This window comes from Bacillus rossius (assembly GCF_032445375.1).
Source record: "Bacillus rossius redtenbacheri isolate Brsri chromosome 4 unlocalized genomic scaffold, Brsri_v3 Brsri_v3_scf4_1, whole genome shotgun sequence".
Taxonomy (NCBI): Eukaryota; Metazoa; Arthropoda; class Insecta; order Phasmatodea; family Bacillidae; genus Bacillus; species Bacillus rossius.
In genome coordinates, this window is record NW_026962010.1 from 20626386 (window position 1) to 20649435 (window position 23050).

Genomic DNA, 23050 nt, shown 5'->3' on the forward strand with positions numbered 1-23050 from the left:
AAAACAAAGAAAAATGTACTAAGGGAACGATAAAAAACCCACAAATGATGACGACACAGAAATATTGAACCCAAAAAAATTCAGCACAACGGTTGAAACGAAACAAAAACACTACAAAACGAAAAGATAAAACAAACACAATAGTTTTCTTCAGCAGAAAATGTTCTTAGCAATGGCGTATGTCCAAAAACTTACATCAAGTCATGCACTCCCATTGCACAAATCTTTCAAAGATAATATTTACCTGTTCTTGTGTTGTCTTGTTTTGAATTGTATTGTTTTATTGTGTTTTTCTTGTGTGCTGTAGTCCTTGCAGGTATGCAGTGCCTCGTAAGCCCAGTCACAAGTGTAACTATCAATTGGCTATCTGCTGGTAATGCCCGTCTGTTTGAGTTCTGTCCTTGCAGGTGGGGCCTACCTGCACTTCGTGCCTACATGGGTGCCTGTAGGGATTACGATTGTCCTTTGTACCTGTTTGTATCTTGTGCCCACCTTAAAACTCCCCAACTGATGGTGGGCATGTTAAAAATTTAAATTTAAAAAAAACTGTTTTAGTTTGGTATACTTGAGCCTTGTGTTGGACGAGTCACTTCCTGCCACGCACCACTTCCACTAAAGTAGTCCTGCAACCCCAGTCCCGCTCTCGGCGCATGTAGCGTTTCCAGCATCACTGTCGCACAGGGTTACACCATCTTCACTCTTTCCTGAACCTTTTAGCATGACACACTTGTCAGCCATTAAATATTTATTTCATACTGACATTTTTTTAATCCAGGCAATCATTCTTGATGGCCTGTGAGTTTTTTTTAGGCAACTACAAAAATGTATTTATTCTAAACTTGATTTTTTGACTTTTCTTAATTTGGAATATCACAACTGTAGCTTGACTGACATCAGTTGATCCCGATTCAACTCTCAGTGTTTCTGAAACTTGTTTATTCAAGTGACACAATACTGCAGGTGGGCAAGTGTACCTGCTTTGCTCACTCTGGTGGTGCACATCAGAAATAAAAAACTCCAAAAAAAATTCTTAGCATTGTAAAATTTACCTTTGTTATCATCTTTAATGTTTTAAAATTTAAATATTTGGTGAAATTAGTATTTAATAGGCCTACCACTTTCCTTGCATTAAATAATTAGTAATAATATGTTAATCTTTTCAAAAATATTTTACACTACAAATTGTTTTACATCTTTAATAATAAAATATTGTAAAACTATGGGATTTTTGGTAGGGCCTATATATTTATTGAAAGCTCTACAGGTTTAAAATCATCCTGAAAACCTCACAAAAAATTATACCTAAAATAGGCCTTGCTGAAATATGAGATAATGGAGAAATGCTGCCACTGTCATTATTCGTGTTCAAAAACAGCAGAAATTCACAAACAATACCTACATAAAATAAAATTTTTGTACAGCTTCAGTGGCACCTTCAACTCAAAATTGTGTATTAATATTGCCCCTAGATGCTTTTCTTTAAAAGGTAATAATGTCGTAACATTCACTAATGTTCACTGGGGTTCTTTATTTTAAGACAGTTACAACATCTGAGCTAATCTTTTTTATTAAAGAAAATAATTGAATTTTCTGTTAGTCTTCTGCTTATTTCTTTTTCTATGTGACTGAAATTCTATAAAATAAAGTGATATAACAGTAATTTTGTGTTAATGTGACTTTTTATAAATAAAGGAGGCATTCAATGTAAGTGTTTAGCATTACTGGGTGCTCCTAGTCTAAAGAGGGCTTTAACATGTATTATGCAGTATGTCCGGAATCCACTATAAAGAATCTTAAAATAGTTATATCGGTCCATTGGGAGCGACGTGTGAGCACAGTTTAAGGATGGGTAAAGAAGTTTGTGTGTGTGTGTGTGTGCCTACAGTTGTTCTCAAGGACATGGAAGAACTCCGTCTTTTGGTTCAGGAAGAGGGCAGAGAGGCCAGAAACTTGATTGCTTTCAATGTGCCGGTGGACACAACGGGGTGTGATTCAGGTGAGCGTTCAAGCAGTTCTCTCTAGGATCTAAGTTTCAAATTGAGTTGCCCATGAAACTGTATTATCAGTATCCAGTTCGTGATTTCAAAAAGCAAGTCCACATTTCTCAAAAATTAAAATTTTTTAGCAAAAACCAAAAGTCTATTTATGAGACTTTCTATAGATGCTTGAAAATCTTTTAACATTTTAAAATAAAATCTTACATTAGGAGGTTAAGTGTATGTTAAATATTAGTACCACTTTAATCATTGTGTGAGATGAATGCATAGTATAGTTTAGTTTAGTCTAATCTTCAATTTTCTGAAATTTCCTGGCTGTGCAGCAAGTTTAGCCGGTCAGTAATATCAAAATAAAATAAAAAGCAAGTGTAAAGAGAGAAAAAGTACCGAACACATTTTTTTGTTGGAAAGTTAAATTATATATACATATTTTAAGTAAAGTTAGCTTTATTTTTCTTATACCTATATTTAGAGGCAAGATTTGATGTCCATATTTTTAGTGAAGTTTACATTTATGAAACAGAAATTTTCGTTTTATTGTTTATCTTTTTTTATTTATTTTTTGTAAAACAAACACATTTTGACACATGCTGCATATTTACAATTAAAATAATTTGTAAACAGTTACATTAAGAACAATAAAAATAAATTGGCGAGCATTTGCAATTCTAAAGTGATTCAGTAAGAGATACGCAATGAAAAAAGTTATATTAAACTTTATGTTCTGTTGAATTTGGTACAAACTTATTCTGGAAATAATGATATTTCCTTGAACTTCAAACATTGTCCCTGCAGGAGCAAAACTGCTGGCCCGCAAGCCCCCCACGTCCCCGCGCTCGTATGGGGATGCGCCCGGAGACGCGGAGCTGCAGAAAGCCAGCAAGCGAGCCAGCGACGTCCTGAAGCCTGGCTCCCGAGTGCGCTCGGCGTCCACCGGTCGGGACAAGAAGTCAGGTAGGGTTGTGATGGGACGACAAAGCCTGGATTGTGAGCATGTGTTGGTTGTATCATGCGAGACCATTCTTTTGAGTGATACCGTACTATTTTTTCATGAGGTCACCAAGATGGCTTCACTTACGTCGTTACCACCCCTATTTTCTGTAGGGGCAAGCTTGGGAGTCTGGGAGTTTTGGGCGGGGGAACATTTTAATCCCTATTTTCGCTTGTATCTTTTCTTATAATTATTGTTTTCTGGTATCGTTTACTAGAATATAATTCCCGTAACCCCAAACTCTGTTCTATATTACATTACCAATAGTACATTTCTTGAAATTGGGGATTCTTTTACCAACTAAATACCAGTATCACAATTTATTTCACAATTTTAACTTAATTAAATACTGGTATTGCAAAATAGAGTAGACCAGGTGTGACTATACTTTATTTCATGATACCAAGAAAAAATATATATATATTTTTTTTAGTTTTTCATTTTTCCCTTTTTACGATTTAAATACCTGTATCACCAAATAGAGTACACCGGGTGGGTATGTACTCTGCTTCACAATACCAAGAAAAAATGTTTGCACATTTTACACACATTTAAAGATTTAAATATCGGTAGTGCCAAATAGATTACACTGGGTGGAATTGTACTGTGTACCAATATTCATCTTTAATAGTACAGTACAGTCCTGTAATTACAAGCTCGCTGCAACTTTCCACTCTCCTCGAGATTGCTTGCATCTCCAACAAGCTGATAGAATATTTGTTGGCAGAAAACACAGTAGCGGACTCGTGACTGCGAGAAGTACTAGTCTTGTACAATCCACGTTGCTGAGGTGGGCAAGTAGAGCAGGAAGAAACAGAACAGTTTTACGGGCCGTTCCACTGCCATTCTGAGGTGGTCGAAACAATCTCGTTTCAGCTCTAACTATGATTAAATAAAAAACATTTGTTAAGAGTAATATGGTGTCTGTTGTTTCAGAACTACAAGCTAGACACTGGGCCTTCTTGTTTGGAAATTTACAAAGAGCAATGGATGAAATCTATAAAACTTGCGAAGCAGATGAAAGTGTATCTGAGTGTAAGGTAAGTACGTAATGCATGCAGTGTAAGTAAAGCATTAAAAATTTTATAGTTCCCCGATTTGTGTTGGCCAATCATTTTTGTGTCATATGATTCACATTTTTTTCTGTTTGAAGTCTAGCAACTTACATTATTTTCTGTAAAAAGAGTTTTTGCAGAAATGTAAGCTTTATATCTTCAAGCAAGCTATATTAATCTGAAACCACTCCCAACAGAATGATAAATTTTTACTTTTTAGCAGGAGCTTATTAACTTTATTGGAAAATTCCAAATGAATAATGTTAATTTTTGTGCTGAGGCTTGTAATTCTTGGTACTTTGTTGTTTTGTCTTGCTGTGTGTCGCCCCACCCCAGCTGGTTTTCTGGCTTATGGTTTGCATGTGCAGTTTAAGCCTCGCTGCTTTCTTAAAAGCCAGCCTACCCATTTCTGTTCTTATTCCTGCTAAGTCTGTACCTGTGGTTTTTAATTTCTGTGTTTTCAGGGTTATTGTGGATGTATCGTAAGTACGTTGAAGTGTGTTGTGCCTGGACAATACTTTACAGTAATTTAAATTAATTTTTCTACAGTCTGTTTCAGTAGGCAATGTTAAAATTGTGTGCTTGTATAATATTTTATTTTTTTCTGCTCGTATCCTCATTTGAAATGCCTAGATCGCCATTGGCTTCGCACATCTGGTAACACAGCAATCCGTAGCCTCAAAAATCTCACTATTAGCATAATTTTTATTTACAGTCAAGGTAGCTACTGTCTCCTATAATTGCTTGTCTCACTCTGTTCTGTACTCAACAATTAGGGACAGTAAAGCTAGTATAATATTTCAATATTTTGTAAATGTAATATATATTCTTTTTGATGAGACTCAAACCATTTACTTGTGGAGTTTTCTGTACATAAAGGATCTTAATTACTTTAAGATTCACGTAGCTGCATGTTTTTTCTTCTACCCTTAGTTGCAAGAAGTTGGTGCTTAATCATCATAATTGTAATATTTGTGTAGAATTTCTTGAATACTCTATTTTCTGATTGTGAAGCTTCTAATTGTTTAGTACATTCAAAGTTATAGACCTGAGGGTCTACTTTGTGGCTACTTTAGTTTTTTTCCTTAGATGTATTCTTTATTGTAAATGTAGTTTTCTTCAGAATTTTTGCGCATTACTTGAAACTGTATTTTATTTTATTTTAATATTACAAACTGTAAAATTACGTGGCCTACTCTCTACCTTGACTAACCGTTTTGTTGGCTATATCATTTCATGTATTGATTGAAACAACAAATATTTTTCTAGTAATGTTGATACTAAAACAACACAGTATTCCCACTTGATTCTGTATAAGGACAGGGTCCCATTGCAGACCTTTTGTGCTTGTCATAGTGTGTTATACATATATTGTTTTAACCAAACTGTCTAAAAGTAGCATTTAAAAAATTGTAAAAATATGTATTTTTATGAAATTAATAAAGTTTATAGAGGATTGGCAGCAGAGGTGGCTGATTTAAACCACACTAGTTTAAAACATGGTTTTAACCATGATTTAAACCAAGTGGTTTTTTATAGAAAAAAACCAAATGGTTTTTTATAAAAAAAGCAAATGGTTTTTTAAATAATGTATTTTTAAATAGTGTCATAATTTTTTTTATGAAAGGTCTAATTCCACTCTAATAAAAACAAAAGTTTGGTCATTAATGTTTCTTGTGATTTACTGGAAGATCATTTTTATACTAATCAAGATCCTATCATTTAATAATCTGAATAAGTTGTAAATCATACCCAGCTAAATTCTCCTCTAAATATTAAATAGTTAATTCCTATTCTGTGGGAAATCCTCGACTGTACTGTAAATTCCGCACTCATTGAGAAACACCCATTCTATGGAGAATCCTCCTCCTGTGGGAATATACCCTTTCTATGGTTAAGTCCCAGTCGGATGTGCAGGTTTGCTGGACTTCAGTTCTTTGATGTTGTAACTTTTCTGGTTCAACATGAGAGGCAGAAAGCATGATGTATGGCTTTCATTTGAGCATGCTGAGAACCAAAATAACTAGCGTATTAAAAAACCTGGTTAAACAAATAAACAAAAAAAAAACTGGTTCAGATTAAAAAAAAAAACAGGTTGTTTGTTTTTCTTTAAATTTTTTTTTTTTCCAACCCTTGCTACAGGCAGGTTAGTAATAAGCAAACATTAAGAGATATGTTTCATTAAATTTTAAATGACTTGTTGGCTATATTTTTTAAAACTGAATACTCAAATGTAGTGTGGTTTTGGTTGTTTATGTGTTTGTGTCACGTGAAAAATGTCGAGAGACTGTATGGGTGAATACGTGTTGGGAACTGCGACTGTGTTCTGCTCGCCAGGAGGTGATCCTTGTGCTGGAGAACTACACCAGGGACTTCCACAGCCTGATCGAGTGGTTCCGGCTGAAGTGGGAGTACGAGCACACGCCCCCTCCGCAGCGACCCCACTCCCTGGCCTGGGAGGTCAGGAAGTCATCGCCCGGCAAGGCAAGTGTGTAGCTGCGACACCCTCCTGCTTGTTTGTAGCAGTACCAGACATTTTTAATTTAAAACAACAACAAAAAATTTAGTTATAAATATTCTCACTAGAATTATTTCTGTATGTGGACAGTAAGTAGTTTAGAACTGTTGTGTTGGGTGAAAACAACTGAATTGTAATTAAGCTTAAACTAAGTTTACTATGTCAAAAATAATGAATATATGTTAGTTAAATATATCGGGTTGGTCTATGTTATTTCAGGAAGCTGAGATTGTACTCGTCCATGGACAATAAAATGTGCACTGAACATAATGCAGTATGTTCATAAAAGAATGTCCTAGTTATAAATTTTAATAGTATCAATTGTAAGTTTTGTAGGGTTTTGGTTCAAGATACAATTAAAAAGTAACTTAAACAGTTTTAGATAAGTGCATGCGCGAGTACTGCTTTGTTGTTTTCTTGCTTGCAGCACCACCTATGCAAAATGGTGACTCGTGAGCGTAAAGCGTTTTGTGTTCTGCAATTTGCTGAGAGTAAATCTCTAATTTCAGTTCGACATGCATTTTGTTTGTATGAGAGTGGTTGAACGAAGTCCCTGACCGTTGGATTGGTCCTAATGGTGGAGACGACATAGCTCTTTATCACTGGCCTCCACGTTCACCTGACATAACGCTGTGCGATTTTTTCCTTTGGGGCTTTATAAAAGATTGTGTCTACGTTCTACCGGTACCTAATGATTTGCCAGAGTTGATTTACAGAATTGAAGAGGCTATTGCTTCCGGTACTCCGGACGTGTTAACCAAAGTGTGGGAAGAATTGGACTTTAGGTTGTATGTGTGACTTATAAAGGTGCATATATTGAACATTTGTAAGAACAACTAAATTAGTTTACCTTCAATTTTTTTTTATTATTTGTTGTAAATAGTCTAAATTAGTAAATTAAACTGTTATAATATACTTTTGAATCTGGGATATTCTTTTATGGACAACCGGTACTTTCAGTAGTAAACAAGCTTCAAAACAGTTGATGTCATTTGACGTAGGGAACATGCTGTTAGCCAGTACAAGAATGGCGTAAGAGCGCATGTAGCGGTGGGGAACAGTTTATTTTTTTCGCCACTTGCGAGACCATGGGCTCACAGAGGAAGCAAATTGTGTGTGCATGTACAAAACGAAGAACTGTTTTGCTGAATGGCTGAGGTACATAGTCATGGCTGTGGAAACATTAGATAAAGTTGAGAAAGGCAATGCACAGGAAAGATACTAGCCAAAGGCATCTCCATCTGTATTGAATTCGAACAGGTGAATACAGGTATTAATCAAAATCTTAAAACCAGCAAATTTTTTTTTGACAGCACTACTAAAAATTAAATGTTTGAAATAATATTTTTAATTTTATTTTGTTGTAAATTCTTACTTATTTAAACTTGTTAACTAAGGGGAACTAAAATATATATATACCTAGTAATTATTGGGCATATGACCACAGAATCAATTTTGATGTTTATTTTTCCCCTTATACATTTGTTTTGTAAATTGATCTTGTTTTCAAAATAAGACAGTTAATTGCCAGTTCTAAACATGATTCATAGTTCATTTAATTTAAATTATTATAGATGTTTTTGTCTTCCAGTTATATGAAGTCAGGTTAAAGACAACTACAGTTAATACGGTTTGATACATTTTATAAATAGAATTGAAATACAATGTTATCTGTTACAAGAGAATGTTGTATTATATAAATACTATGCATATGTGCACAATATGCTATTATGAAACACGTGTGTGTATTAGTGTTTTTGTGTGTGTGTGTATATAGGTATATAAAAAAGCGATATTCATTCATATAATGTTCTCAAATGTATGGCTAAGAAGGCATTTTGTATTTATTCTAGCAGGTCCTGAGTGTTCGTTTAAAAAATCCAGCTGCCCAATCCAAAGACAAGGAAGTACCTGGCAGCACAGAAGAGACTTCAAATGAAGGTTTGAAAGCTAGTCACAGTGAAGTAGTTGAAAATAAACCTAAAAGCAAAGTTTCTGAGACGGACAGTGTCATTGTGAGGAAGGGCGCTGAAGAAAACACAGTGGGTGCTGTTTCCACCGAGAATGTCGATTCTCCGCCGGCGCCTGACTCAGGAACGCTGCCCGATACAAGAACAGTGTGCGAGTCACTCGAGGAAGCGGTTCCCCACGATGGTTGTGGTGTGGAAGGATCTGAGATGAGCGCAGACAGTGTGGCCATTAAAGTGGAATCAGATGCCGGTAAAGATCTGAGCGATGTTCTGGAAGCAGTGCCTGGTGCCCACAATCGTAAAGAGACATCGGGAGATGACGGGACCGTCGAAGCAAGTCGTACGGATGCGAGCACCAGCGTGGATGTCAACCTGGTGTTGAACGTGGAAGTGGTCGGTGTGGTAGAGTGCAGAGAGCAGCCAACCGGAGAAGCAGGGCTGCCGATGGTGCACCAGGCGTCGCAGACCGACCTGGAGCAGTGCATCGAGGACTCCGAGGGTCTGAAGTTCATCCCGATGCCACAGCCGGAGCCCTCGCCCGTGGCCGCCGCCCCCCGCCCCGTGCCCCCTCCCCGTACCCAGGCCCGCGTGGCCCCCGTGCCTGCCCGGCCCGCCACGGCCCGGCCCGCGTACTCTGCCGTGTCCCGGCTGTCGGGGTCCGCGCCACGTCCCGTCGCTGCCAGTCCGAGGCTCGTGCGCAGCCGCACCGAGGTCAGGCCGGTCTCCAGGACCCCGCTGGTGCGCCGGCCGGGGGCCGAGCCCGCCGTCGCTCCTCCCAGGGTGCAGAGGCCGATCCTCACACCTCGGCAGGTGGGTCCATGTCAGCTGCAAACAGTTTCCTTGGAAGGTCTCCTCTTTCATTCTTTAATTTCTCTCAAATAATATGCATGAGTTTAAGTACACTTCAATTTAAAAGCCACTACAAAACTGCACCTTAGAATTGAACAAACTCATAATATGAAGGGCGCAACCCAATTTCATAGTGCAAAAAGGCATAAAATGTGCATCTTAAAATTGAGTAAATGTGGTATTTAAATAATAGACACGTACAGAACCAGTACAATAAATATTGATTTGTGATCCCAACAGAATCGTGTGCCTAGCAACACCGGAGTTGCATCTGTACCCAGCACTGGGTTGGGATTAGGTCGCTGTGCCAACACTCATTTTACCCAGGTATATTATGTGTTTTTGTTTGGTGTTTTAAAAACAACAGCACGTGTTTTGTGTGTCGGCTGTACCATCCCAGTTGGCTGTATGTCCCGCTCATTTGTGACAACTGCATGTAGTGGTTGGTTGTGGCTTTGAATCCGTCGGAGCTTGATACTAGGATCTTGTGTGTTCTAAGTTATTGTATTTGATAGCTTTAAATTTGTATAAAACAAAGAGCCTACAGATTTACAGCAAATAAGTTGTAATTGAAAAAATTTTCAAGTTCATTATGTACTAACATTACATTCATGAAAAGAGAAGTATCCTTCGTATGAAGCAATTTTATCTTTTATGATTATTAATGCAGCATATGATCCATCCATCAGTTAAATCTGATAGTTCGGAAACATAAATATTAGGTTATGTAGGTTTGGCTACCCACGTGCACTTACATATATCATTATTAGAAAAGTAACAGTAAAGTAATAAAACTAAAATCGACAAGGAAGTTTAAATATCTTACAACAGCATTAAGATTTTGTTATTTTAGTGGTGATAGCTAGTTATAGCATACTCCAGATCCACGCTAATCAAGGGGAGCGATGCCATGGATTATCTGAAATCATGGATAATCAGTTGTACATGTGATACATAGGTCTAATAAAGCATTTGAACCAGCACTTTTGTAATATATTTTCTATCGTCTGAATAAATTGATATGTACTTGAAGGGCATATACAACCTATTTTGTCAATAAAAGAAGTATAAACACAGTCTCTTGTTGAACTTTTAATGTAAAGTCTATTTTTGGTAGCTTGTTACAAGCAACTTAATGTTTTTTTATTGTTAATGTGTATATTTTTTATTTTATTAGTCACATGTATTTTTAACCAAATGATACAAAGAAAGGACATGTTTGTCTTGTAAAAACCAAATCATAAACACAGAGCAATGCAAAATGTACTTAATCCATTTTCATTGTCTTCTAATGGAAATGTTATACATTGAATAAATGTCTCCCAAATAAAACAATACCATACAGATGCAAATAAAACCTCTTATTATGCCCAAAGAAAGCATAAATAATGTATTGCACCGAGTTTTACCAAGCTGCCGAGACGCTGTCTATTTTCTTTGGCACTTTGCAAGAAAATAAGAATTTATTTTATCAAATTATAAAATAGTTATGGTAATGGCATGTCTTTGGAGTAAAATTTTATTATTAATTGGAGTACTAAACATCTTGTTTTCATCACCGAGTGATAGAAAAATTTAGCGATGCACGTGGGAAGTTCATTTTTGGAGCTTCTTACAGTAGTTAAAGAATGTTTTATAGAAATCCAAATTTCTGTAATTTGATAGACATCTCGGGAATAAAATCATACCATACAACAAGTAAGACCTTCTTAAGTGTAAAAAATAACTTTAAACATCGAGCTGTGGTCGTGTCTTATGTCTTTACCTTCAAGTCCGTTAGCCTTTCGTGTGGGGATGAAGGGATAAGCTAGCAAGTATATGAGAAGAACAGGTGTAGAACAAAGAAGTGCATTGTGCTGGGGAGTATTTTCAATCAGTTTTGCACACTATGTTCAATCACTTTTAATTTTTATTTCTTCATTTTCTTCTTCTGGGTTTTTCTGGAAAGCAGATGATCTTATTATATAGTTCTATAGGTGCAGCCGATAAGACACAAAGTCGATAGCCAAGTGTTGACTGTACTTGGTATTCATATAGTAACCATCTTGATTTTGGTATTGTAGTGCTCTTGATTTTTTTTTTGTGTCCTTGGAATGGTTTAGTCTTGTGTCTAGATCCCATTTGTGTACTGTATAATGTGTGTAGATTTTTATCCCAACATGTTTAGTGACAGCTTCAGTTTTATTTATTTTTGGTTCTATATGTGTGCAGGTTGTAAATGTTTATTTATGTTTCTTTCTGCTCTCTTGCTGTTTGTGTTAAATTTGTTTTGTCACAAAACTTTTGTGTGAAAATACTATTTCTTTATTGGTTTTATATTAGTTGGCAAGGTTGAATGAATTATCATTAGGCTTTAACATCTCGTCAGCATTCTGGTAGTTAGAGATGATAAAAGGGGATGATGAGTGGAGAAAACAGGAGTACCCTGAGAAAACCCACTGGCTCCTGGCATCGCATGCCACATTCCCCACTTGTGAAAAATAAGATTTAGCCAGAACCAAGAATCCAACCCAGATTGCCTTGGTGGGTTTGCAAGTGGTCTGACCACTCGACCATGTGGCCCCCTAGTTGGCAAATGTGGCTGATGCCAGTGTTTATGGAATTTCACTGTATTCCATGTAAGCTAAGAATTTTAAATTTCTGTTTTTTTTTTTTATGAACACTGGTGCTAGCTGAGCCCTGGGCAAGGTGACTCGAGGGCAGTGGTATTGACAGACACCAAGTGTGCACGGAGCGTTGGCACGTGTGTGTGTGCGCAGCAGCGACCGCAAGCGGGGTCGGGGTCCACGCCGGCGGCCAGAGACAAGCCCTCGGCGGTCGCTGCTCCCAAGCTGGACCGCCGGAACAGCTCCAACTCGTCGCTGAACAGCTCCGCCTCGTCGCAGCGCAGCTGGGCCGACAAGGTGAAGGGCTCGGAGGTCGCCAAGACGGCGGTGTCCGTGGAGGTGTTGCCGCGGACCGGGACCAGCAACGACGACGGTCAGTCACGGCTCTGCCTCTGTTGGGTGTGCTGCTTGCTTGTGAATCACCAGGTTGATTGGTACATGTACAAATAATACACATTTAACGAAATTGCATTTGTTGGAAGTGTTTGGAACCCAAACTCTGGAATGGTGTAATTTATAATCTTCAAAATCAAAAAGCTTTTTGAATTAGTTTGCACTTTTTGTTGGGGGTAAGTGGTAGCTTTTTTATTTCTTCCAAAATTCAATAAAATCTTGCCAATACAGCTCTGCCATGATATCAGCACTTATCATCGTGATGTGGAGAACCTATGAGCCACTAGCTAATGACTTAAGTCAATGTGGCCTGTAACACCGTCACGTCACTTTATGACCGGCATCGTTTTTGCATTTCATGTCTGAATTTTCAACGCTGTCCGTGCATACTTCATTGTAACTTGCTTCATGCGTGACTAATTTTTGAACTGCTAGAGCCAGTCACTTGAAATTCTTTAAACAATAGAATTGTAGCCTCTTTTTCAGTGCAGTGAACTTCATTCATTAAAACTCTCGCTACTTAAGTGTTATTTTTGGGCACTGTTAAAATTTTTCACAATGGCCGTAAAACATATAGAGTCAAACCTCTCTGAAACGACCCCTCACGGTTCCCAGGAATAGGGTCGTAATAGAGGGGGGGTCGTAATAGATGTTTTCCAAAATTTTCATTTGATTTCAACCCCCCCTCCCCCTCCTTCCCAAACCGCTACTCGCTAAGAAACCAGCCGTACAAATGGCAGGATGCTGTCACTCACAATGCTAGATGGCTTTGCTTTAAACCCACTTCAACCTTCATGACAAGTCCGTCGCCCTACAGGCTACCTCTAAAGAAAATATGTCAAAAGACAGTTTATTTTTACTGGTTAGTTTACATGTACGTTTTCTGCTTGCCGTAGTTAAATACACTAGAACCCCGATGTCACGAATATGTCAAAAGACAGTTTATTTTTACTGGTTAGTTTACATGTACGTTTTCTGCTTGCCGTAGTTAAATACACTAGAACCCCGATGTCACGAACCCCGGATTTAACGAAGCAGTGATTTTACGAATACATTCTTGGGAACCGTCAAAAAATTGGACATTTTGACCAAAATGTGAAAATCAGAAAAAAATTAAAAAAAAAAAAAACTAAATGAAAGGTCATTAAAATCTGCTAATTTTAATACACAGCGGAAAAAAAAACCCTGCATAAGTCATCAACAATAGTTCACAAATTCAAGCCAGAAAATATACCAAATCGGACTTCAAAAACTAAGCAAACATTGTCAACCGATAGTAATCAAAATCAAGGGAAATCCATCAGGTAGCTTTGCCTTAACTGCGTACCACACTAGACACTCGCAAAAAGCTAAACGTAAACACGTTGCCACAAAAACCTTTATCTGCACCCTGCCGGCAAAGGGACGTGGAATGGGGGTTGTTAAGCGCTGACAGCAGTCGACAGGAAGTGGTATCTATTTTTAGATATGCTCTGATACGGCAGTGCAGCACTCGGCAAGAGAAATGCAGTAACACGCTACTCACCACAAGAAACTTATTTTCTGTCCGATTTTCTTCGGATTTTCGGCAATTTTTTTCACGGTTCCCCGAAATCGGGTTGTAATAGAGAGTTGGTCGCAATAAATGGGGTCGCAACAAAAAGGTTTTACTGTAACTTGCACATTTTCATTGTCTAGATAGCCCACCTCCGAAATTATAAAACAAAACTGATCACAGGTCAAACGACTAGATTTTTTGGCTAGACCTACATATCAACAAGATCTCTGATGTCATGACATTAGTAACAAATCATGTGCATGTTTTGCTCGTGCAAAACTGAACTTTCTCTTTCATTGCATTTTTCTCAGGTTCTGTTCTCATGTAAAAGAAACATAAGCATCATGGTTATTAAAAATCATCAGTTTTTTTAATGGAGAGAAAATAATTGCAGATAATCTCTACTAAGCAGTGATCTTGTTTTAGTTTACATTTTTACTGCACTCTAATGATAATTTTGATATTATAGGTTTGATAGAATGAGACCTAACTTCAAGAGATCATCCAACTATGTCTTGTATCAAACCATTTGAAGAAAACACAGATTGAATCAAACTGCAGTTTGACCAAATCAATTTTACAAACAATAAAATAGCATGAGACGACCTCTAGTAGTCAAATGATTACTCAAAATTATTTGCATTGAGGTTTTTTTTTATTAATAATAACAATAACACTGTGTTCCTGTTGAAGAGAGATGAGTAGTGTGTTTTTTTTTAGAGATGGATGAGAGCAGATTTTTGGGTCGAGTCGAATCAAGTCAAAGAAGATAAACTTGCACAGGCACATCGTTTCCAGTCAAAAGCAAACAAAAATATAGCATTCTGCATTTAATTACATTGTAGTAGCCAACAATGTTTTTTTACACATAGGTATAGGGTCATTATCATTTTGATCATTTGTTAACATTCTAAAGATTACACACATCCACTTCCTAACTTCTTATCACCTTGGTACAAATAACTAAGTATTTTATTTTCGAAGTTTGTTTGCTGTGTTACAGATCTATGGTGTACCATTGGCTTTTCATTCCTAAGTGGCATTGATTTGTAGTGTTTTGAGACTAAAATAGTGGGATATAAGTGTTCTAGGTATTGTAGTTATTTAAAATATACCATACTTTAAGAAAACTACGTAAATTGCAGGAAAAATAAATAGAAAGAATGTAAATACGTAGTTTCACTGTGAAGTATTTGTAATTTAGTAATACGTGAAGTCATTATAGTTGCGTATGTGAAGTACATATTGAGTCTCGTCCGGTCGAGTACTACGAATTTGATTTTTGAGCAGAGTCGAGCTGTTGCTACTCGCTCGACTTGCCTAGAGTTTTTTAATCTAGTTCCATCTCTAGTAGTTTTAATACTTACATTTTTTTATGAGAAACAATAAATGCAACAACTCCTTTTAAATGTTTGACTAATAGACTGTAGTATCACATAGTTGATTTAGATGTGGCTTGGCCTGTTCATTATATTATTCAGCTTAGTAAGTTTTTTTTGTTTGTAGTTGGTAAAATTTTATAATTTTTCTAGAAAGTTTATAGCAATAATTTATAAATATTTCTTCACCCTCATTAAAGTGAAAATGATAAAAAAAAAACATACAAATACATAAGCATTAGTTAATTAATTGTTTCTAAAGAAAAATTTATTTTGATTTACATGCCATACAAATATTTGAAATTAAACAAATTAAAAATAAAAATCTGTTTTGTACATTTTTAGGGCAACAAAGCATTAGTTCACTTCGTACAATATGTTCTGCTAATTAAGCATTCAAATGAACAAGATCATAGTGTAAGATTATGTATACTAGTACCTGCTACCTATTTATTTTTTGTAATTTAGAATTCACGACATCCTTCAATGTATTAGTGTGTTTTTAGTAAATGTTTGGTTTGTGCTTCTATGAAATTTGAATAGCTTTTTTTTTTAACCCATTTTTGGCTGATTTTTTTTGGTGGGAAATCAGTTATAATTACAAATGTTCAATATGTGCACGGTTAGTTATACGACACACATGCAACCTAAAGTTAAATTCTTCCCACACTTTGGTTAACACTTCCGATGTAATGAAGCAATAACCTCTTTAATTCTGTGTTTCAACTCTGGCAAATCATTAGGTAGTAGCGGAACGTAGACACAATCTTTTATAAAGCCCCAAAGGATCTAATCACATGGCTTTATGTTAGGTGAATGTGGAGGCCAGCGAAAAAGAGCTCTGCCGTCTCGACCATTATGACCAATCCAGCGGTCAGGGACTTTGACGTTCAACCACTCTCGTGCAAAGAGATTCCAATGGGGAGGAGCTCCATCTTGTTGCCCTCCACTAATTGGGGAAAGAGCCATTCTTTCTTGTTGCAATCGAGAAAACAACAAATCAGTATTCGCGCATGCGCTTATCTAAAAAACTGTTTGAGTTACTCTTTAAGTTGTGATCTTGAACCAACAAACTACTATTAAATTTTATAACTGGGACATTCTTTTATGGACGTATTGTATAATGATAGCAGTCATGAACAATTATAATTATAATTTTACGAATTTTATTGATCTATTTATAATATTTGGAGTTAGTAGAGTCAGTTTGGTGGATGACCTGTATTGCCACTGTTTGCAGACGACTCCCAAGGCTGGGAGACGGTGAAGGGGCGGTCCAGGTCGCGGATGTCTCCCGCGAACAAGGGGAAGTCCTCGGAGGGCAGCCTGTCCGGCAGCTGCGGCAGCGTGAAGGGCCGGGCGGCGCGCCCGCTGTCGAGCGCCCAGCTGAGGTTCCACCGGCCGAGCGCCACCGTGTCGCTGCCGGCGCTGAACCTGCGCGAGGTGGAGCTGCGACCGCCGGCGCACGCGCGCGAGAAGAAGTCCACCAACACCGCCAAGCAGAAGAGCGACCTCAAGGAGAGCAAGATGACCGGTCAGACCGGGAGGCCGGGCGGGACCAACCTCAGGCCCAAGAAGTCCAAGGAGAAGATTCTGAACGACGAGAACAAAGAAAACAAGATCTGTGAACTGGTTGGCAGCCGTGATGAAAACAAGGAGCCGGTCCCTGGTCCACTAATAATAGAGGCAGAAAGTGACAAACTGCACGTGGAGACATCTGAGAAATTGAAGGAAAGCGAAGATGATTTCAAGGATGTTCCTGAAAGTGTTTCATTGGAGGAAAAACTGAATGATCTTGAAAGGTATCTTTTAATTTACTTTTTTTTTATAGCATAAGCCATAAGCTATTTTATTACCAGCAGTAAGTTAACTTTTAGAAAAATGCTTTACTTAACAGAAATAAGATAGGTTTATGGTTCTCAACAAAAAAAAAAATTACTTGAATCATATTCATTACTTGAATTTACAGCAAGATTGTAAAGTAAATTAAATTTGAAGGCCTCTGTATTCTATGTACTTGGGACCTTTATTTAGTTTTCAATGTGTGACATTAATCATCATGTGTTGGTTCATAACTGCCTTGTTAAGTCTATTAATCTCAGAAAGATAAACTTTATTAAGTTGCCCACTAGTCTACAACATGTAGCAATATTTCTTACACTTGTTTCCCCCTCCCCCCCCCCCTTCTCCCTCAAATAATTAATAATTTTGTATTTACTTATTTTTCATCACAATCTATAACTTCACTGTTCAGCTTTCCTCTGCCTCTGAATATTTATAATAAAAATTTTCATTATCCCTTTATCATGTTGCTTGGACCAACATATGTACTTTGCTTCCTCTCTTTCTTCCACCTCCAATATGTCTTGTCTGATGTGTTTTGCTCTCATAGATTTACAGGTTTTGAACCCAAGTCACATAAACCTCTAGCGCTAGTTCAAGTATCGTTCTTTCGGAGACTAGCCACTAGCCAGGATTCGAAACCATATTACAGGATGTTTTACATAGGATCACATTGCTTCTGTTGTCCAGATTAAACATTTTCACCCTAAGAAGATGGCTTGGCATAATGTAAGACTTTGCCAACCAAGATTATTAAACGAGACACCATTTTGTCATACATGCAAACTTGCTTGGCAAGCTAAAATCACATCTGAACTAATAAAAATAAATGAGACATAGTTAATAAATAAATTGTCATATCTTCGGAATTATATCTGCAGCATTTGCTGAACCTTATTGGTTATTGGTTGGTTTCTCAGTGGATAAAGATTATAATTATACAACTTCCTCACAGTTTAGGGGGAAATGACCAGAGATTCATTAAAATTAAACTTATTTTATAAACCTGATTACCTGTGGGTACTATAATGTATAATCAAACATTACTTTAATCAGTAAATATTAGGCCTGTGCGAATATTAAAAGTTTCAATTACAAATAATAAACTATTCTTATTCTATTCGACCTCGAATGCTAACACTTTGAAATAGTGTATATTTGTTTCCTTACGAATATTGAACAGAGCATACCTCGTGTCCGGATTAGCGAGACTCTACTGTACTTGTTTCTAATCATCATTTAAAATGGCATTTCAATATTTAAAGTTATTCTTATCAATGATTAACAGTTTAATGATTTTGTTAGGTTGGGTGACATTTAAAATACTATAGGTAGATACTAGATATGTGTAAATGCTTAGTTAGGTTAGGTTAGGTTAGGTTAGCTATGTTAAAAATATTGTAAACAATGTGTGAACGGTTGGTTACCATAAATCCATAATATCAACATTAGTGTAAATTTCAAGGAAATAAAATCAAAATTTTAACTGATGTTTTGGCTTTAATGTTTTCATTTTGATCTTCTTAATACTTAAATCCTATTAATACTTTAATTATTTCTTTTAATTTTTCTTCCTTTTCTCTTTTTCTCTCTCTGTATTTTTACCCTTTGCAATATACTGCAAGTTGAGGTTTTAAATTGCCAAGGCAGTTTCACTTGTCACGTGCACTGAGCTGCAGTGTGTCAGCAGAAACTGCGAGAGTAGCGCTGTGGGGGTCTAGCAGTGGAGTATGACAGACGGTGTGGTTGGCCAGCCTGAAGGGACTGGAGGCTGACGAGAGCGGGGTGGAGGAGGCGGACAAGCTGGACGACATCCTGGAGGAGAAGGGCTTGCTGAACGAGGACGAGCTGCGCGTGAACAACGAGCTGTGCGCGCAGGTGGCCATGCTGCGCAAGGAGATCCACGACTTGCAGACCGCCGAGATGGAGGTGAGCTCGCGGCGGTTCTCCTCTGCTGTCTGTCTGTCTGTTTCCCTTTTCTGACGTGACAACGTCTAATAAATCGATGAACGCCGGCTGCACGCACGAAAAAGTGTACCGTAATACACATTGTCCCGTTACGCACATGGTCCCGTTACACATCTATCTCGCATCTTCCACTCAATTGGAACAACCATCGATTTGACTTTTTCGAGGCACATTAAACTTGAAACACTCCCATTCGTTTCCTACTTTTCCTATCATCGTCCTATCCTTAACAGAATAACACAGATTGGAAGAAGTTAAATAGCAAACATGTATAAAAGTTATAGTTAAAATAATCTCTTTGTTAAAGTAATAAACATATTTGAATTAATGAGTGCAAATAAAAGTAAATTTATCAATTAAATTGTAGATTACATTTCACTCCTTTGTATCCATACAAAATAGTGATAATTCAATAAAAAGATTCAATTTTATTCATAAATGTGTGCAATCATTTCATCAATGTTTTGTTATGACATCACGTTAAACTATCGTCCGTAAACCGACTTTACAGACAACCAATTTTTTTAGTTTACTAACTTGTAGAATTCCTCCAGGATTCCATCATTTAAAAGATTCCACATTATGGAATTTAAGGTGTTAAAAGTTAATATGAAATGGAGGGAAAAAGGATGAATTTTTTGTCTGACCTCTAGAACAAGGTTTCATTACCTAAAGTTAAAATCATGGTCTCTGAAAGATTGCTGAAAGGAAAATTAAATAATGTCAGCAAGATGATTGCTAGGAAAGACTTGATATATTCACATAACCATCAACCAGCTGTTGTCCAAGAATTGCAATATTAGTCACTGTTAATTTGCGCTGTTAAAATTTTGTTAAATTTTTAGATCTAAATAAAATAGATGGGTGATTATTAGTCTAGGGCTGATCTGATACCTTCATTTCCGATACAGGTTTTGGATCATCTGATACAACAAATATATAACAATACATGAAGAAAACAGTTTAACCACTATTTTTTATTAATCTTTTTGTAAATGTCATAATTTATCATTACTTGGCTATGATTTAGTAATTTCTAATCTTAGAAGTTGACACGAACAATGAAAATAATGACAGATTTTGTTGGCAAAATCACGTCACATGACATTTTGAAAGTACAGAAAGGGCCGGTTGGAACACGGTCTGATTTAGCACTTGTGTACCTCCAGAGTGATCAGTAAACGTGTGTGATGAATCTGTGGACGCAGCCACTTACAGTGTAAGTTTTTGACCTGTCAAGAGTGAAACTAGCGTGAGCTGCTAAATGAAGACGCGGTGGTGTTGTGTTGGTGGCCAGATGGACACGGAGACGGATGAAACGGAAACAGACGGGGAGATAACGGCAGGAGGGGACGAGGATGGAGACATGCAGAGGAGGCCGCGGCCAGTCATGGACGACGACTCTATTGACATGATACTGGAGGAGCGCTACGAGAATGCCTTAGAAGGTAGGTTAAACTCTTACATGCTTTTGTAAAAATATCATATACATGGATGGAGCAATACAGATATGTACATATTTGGGGAATTAACATTTGCTGTATGTGATTAAGTATGTGATAATGTATGCTATAATCCTTTATTGATAATTTTACCTTTTTTTTTTTTGAAAATTCAATTTTTCTGTTTTTTTTTAATAAAGCTATTTTGCAACTATTTTTATTAGTTTAAGGCTTTTATTGATCAAATTTTGGTTTGAATTGTTTCAAAAACACATGTATTAGATAATATATTACTGATCACTAGCATATGTGAATATCATTTTTTTTTATTTCAATTAAATTTGATTTCAAAAACAATATATTCTTGATTAGAAATAACAATTTTGAATATTAAAAATTGGTGAACAATTTACTTTTACCATTTTTTTATGAATATTTTATAGTTGTTCTTTACAAATACACCTACTTGTACATGGTATTTTACAATAATGGTTGTAAATACTTCATCTTAAATGCGACTATAAAAGTTATATGCATTCAAATTTTTAGTGATTTTGTTTTACAGTGGTTGCTAACTGCTTATTGTTTGCGTGTTTTCCAACTTTTCAAATCAAACTGAATTACAATATGATCCCGTGTTCTGAAACTTAGCAGTTTTCCTATGGAAATAAACTCAGGTTGTTAGATCAGGCTCATCAATGTAGTGAAATTGGGATATGCATATTAGCATTGTACAACAATATGCCGCAAATTAGGAATTTCCTCGGCAAACGTTTTTCCTGTTGGTTTACATAAATGTATGTAACTCTTACTAGATTTTCAGTGTGAATTTAATTTGTTTTCTCCTACTGTACCCTCCTTGTTAAATGTTTTCTTGTTGGCTTACAATCGTCTTTCCTGGCTGAGACTATAGTCCTATGCAGTGTAAGGCCCCTGTTTCTATTTTCCCGCCTCCCTGCACGCACAAGATTGAAATTACGAATCCCTGCTGTGCCACAGGCACGACCAACATACAAAAGCGCTAGCTCGAATCAGCTCTCCCTGGCACACCTGCACCTTGAGCCACAAGCTGAGATCGGTGAGTTTTGTCAGACACCCGGATCGAAATTTCAGCCTCCTGAACATGCCCCAGGGGGTCGGTTAGCTCCGTTCCCACGACTGCAGCATCCGGCCCCTCCCCCTAGTCCTCCTATGTTTGCGCTGAGTTTCCGAGAAATGAGACCACGAGCAATGACCGGTTGTGAACCCCACGCCCTGTGCCCTGAGGCCGCACTGCTCTAAACACCTCGCTCCTAACTCAAATGCCATCCCCTGGCGAACTCCCTAACTAAAGCCATAATAATTCTCATCCTGCTCGCCAGAGAGCGACACCTTTCGGTCCACTTCTCCATTGGAACTATGCTTAGTGGCTGCACCTTTGTGCACCCCCTTCCTCGGCCTATGTCTGAGCGCACCACATGCCCAACCCAGTTGCCCCTGATTGTAGACCAGCTGTATGACACAGTCGGAGTTTAAAAAAAAATTTTTTGATCGCATTCTTGCCCGGCCAGTTAGAAGGCTGTTTTCCCTTCCCATTGTCCCTCGGCACCTAGCTTGGACCTCCCATCTTCAAGGAGAAGTCGCTGTTCTGCCGTCATCTCGACAATCATCTGCCCCTGCAACTCTGCCGCGAGCAGTTCGTAATGACTGTTGATGGAGGCCGGACGACTAAAATAAGTGATATAGTCCCGGTGATTTAGGGACTGTTTCACCTACAGTACCTCTTTAACTTTCTTCAAGAAAAGTGTAGTATTTAAATTAGCTTGGTCAACCATGGTCTCATCTGCGGGTTTCGCGAGTGTTTTATCGTCAAGATGGTGCAATCTCCGTTCATTAAAACGGCTGCCGATCCTTCCCCCTTGCTGAGATTCGGTCGGGACACGTTCCGGAATATGGCCACGAGTGAGGTGTCCCGACAAGGCAGTGCTCATTCGCTACCTTACCCGTTCATCTTGGAATATTACCCTAAACCAGTCTGAATTCCAATAGTGACCCCCTTGGAATTAAAGTTAAAAGGGTGAACATATAAACTGTAGGAGTGGTTGAAAAAAAGTCAAAGCGAATGAAATGTGGAAACAAACTTTTATTGCTAGATGAGATTGAGAGATGAGGATGGTGTGGCGGGTCGGCAGGCATGTCGTGGGGCGAGCAGATGGACACGCTGGCCCAGCTGAAGGAGCTGGAGGCCCGGCACCCCGGCCGGGCCCTCGAGCTGCACCAGAAGCTGTCGTCGCCGTCGCGTCGCCGCACCCTGCTGGAGACGGTGCGTCGCCTCAACGTGAAGCAGGCCAAGGCCCAGGAGAAGCGCGACCGCCTGCTGCAGGAGAAGACCAGCCGCCTGCGCGACCTCCTCAACAAGGTCTGCAACCCCTTCACCCTGTAGCCGCTGTTTGCTTGGCTGGCACGCCGATTCCCTTCGGGCTGACACTGTTTCAAACAATAGCAATTAGTGGTGGAAAATCTT

At 37.9% G+C, this 23050-nt stretch overlaps 1 protein-coding gene across 7 annotated transcripts in view; it reads left to right on the forward strand.

The window, feature by feature from the left end:
* Positions 1-23050, forward strand: part of LOC134541511 (S phase cyclin A-associated protein in the endoplasmic reticulum) — a 236805-nt gene that overhangs the window by 4021 nt on the left and 209734 nt on the right. For 4 of the 7 annotated variants that reach the window (XR_010076648.1, XM_063385011.1, XM_063385018.1 and 1 more), the window contains exons 2-12: positions 1886-1996; positions 2793-2951; positions 3925-4028; positions 6381-6527; positions 8418-9341; positions 9621-9707; positions 12140-12359; positions 16536-17097; positions 18892-19066; positions 20403-20553; positions 22719-22945. Coding sequence is in view for 6 of the 7 variants with exons in the window: in XM_063385011.1 (XP_063241081.1) it covers positions 1900-1996; positions 2793-2951; positions 3925-4028; positions 6381-6527; positions 8418-9341; positions 9621-9707; positions 12140-12359; positions 16536-17097; positions 18892-19066; positions 20403-20553; positions 22719-22945 (2853 nt within the window). In the remaining variant the exon portion in view is untranslated. The remainder of the gene's footprint in view (positions 1-1885; positions 1997-2792; positions 2952-3924; positions 4029-6380; positions 6528-8417; positions 9342-9620; positions 9708-12139; positions 12360-16535; positions 17098-18891; positions 19067-20402; positions 20554-22718; positions 22946-23050) is intronic. The other 3 variants (XM_063385015.1, XM_063385016.1, XM_063385017.1) reach the window with 3 other exon arrangements.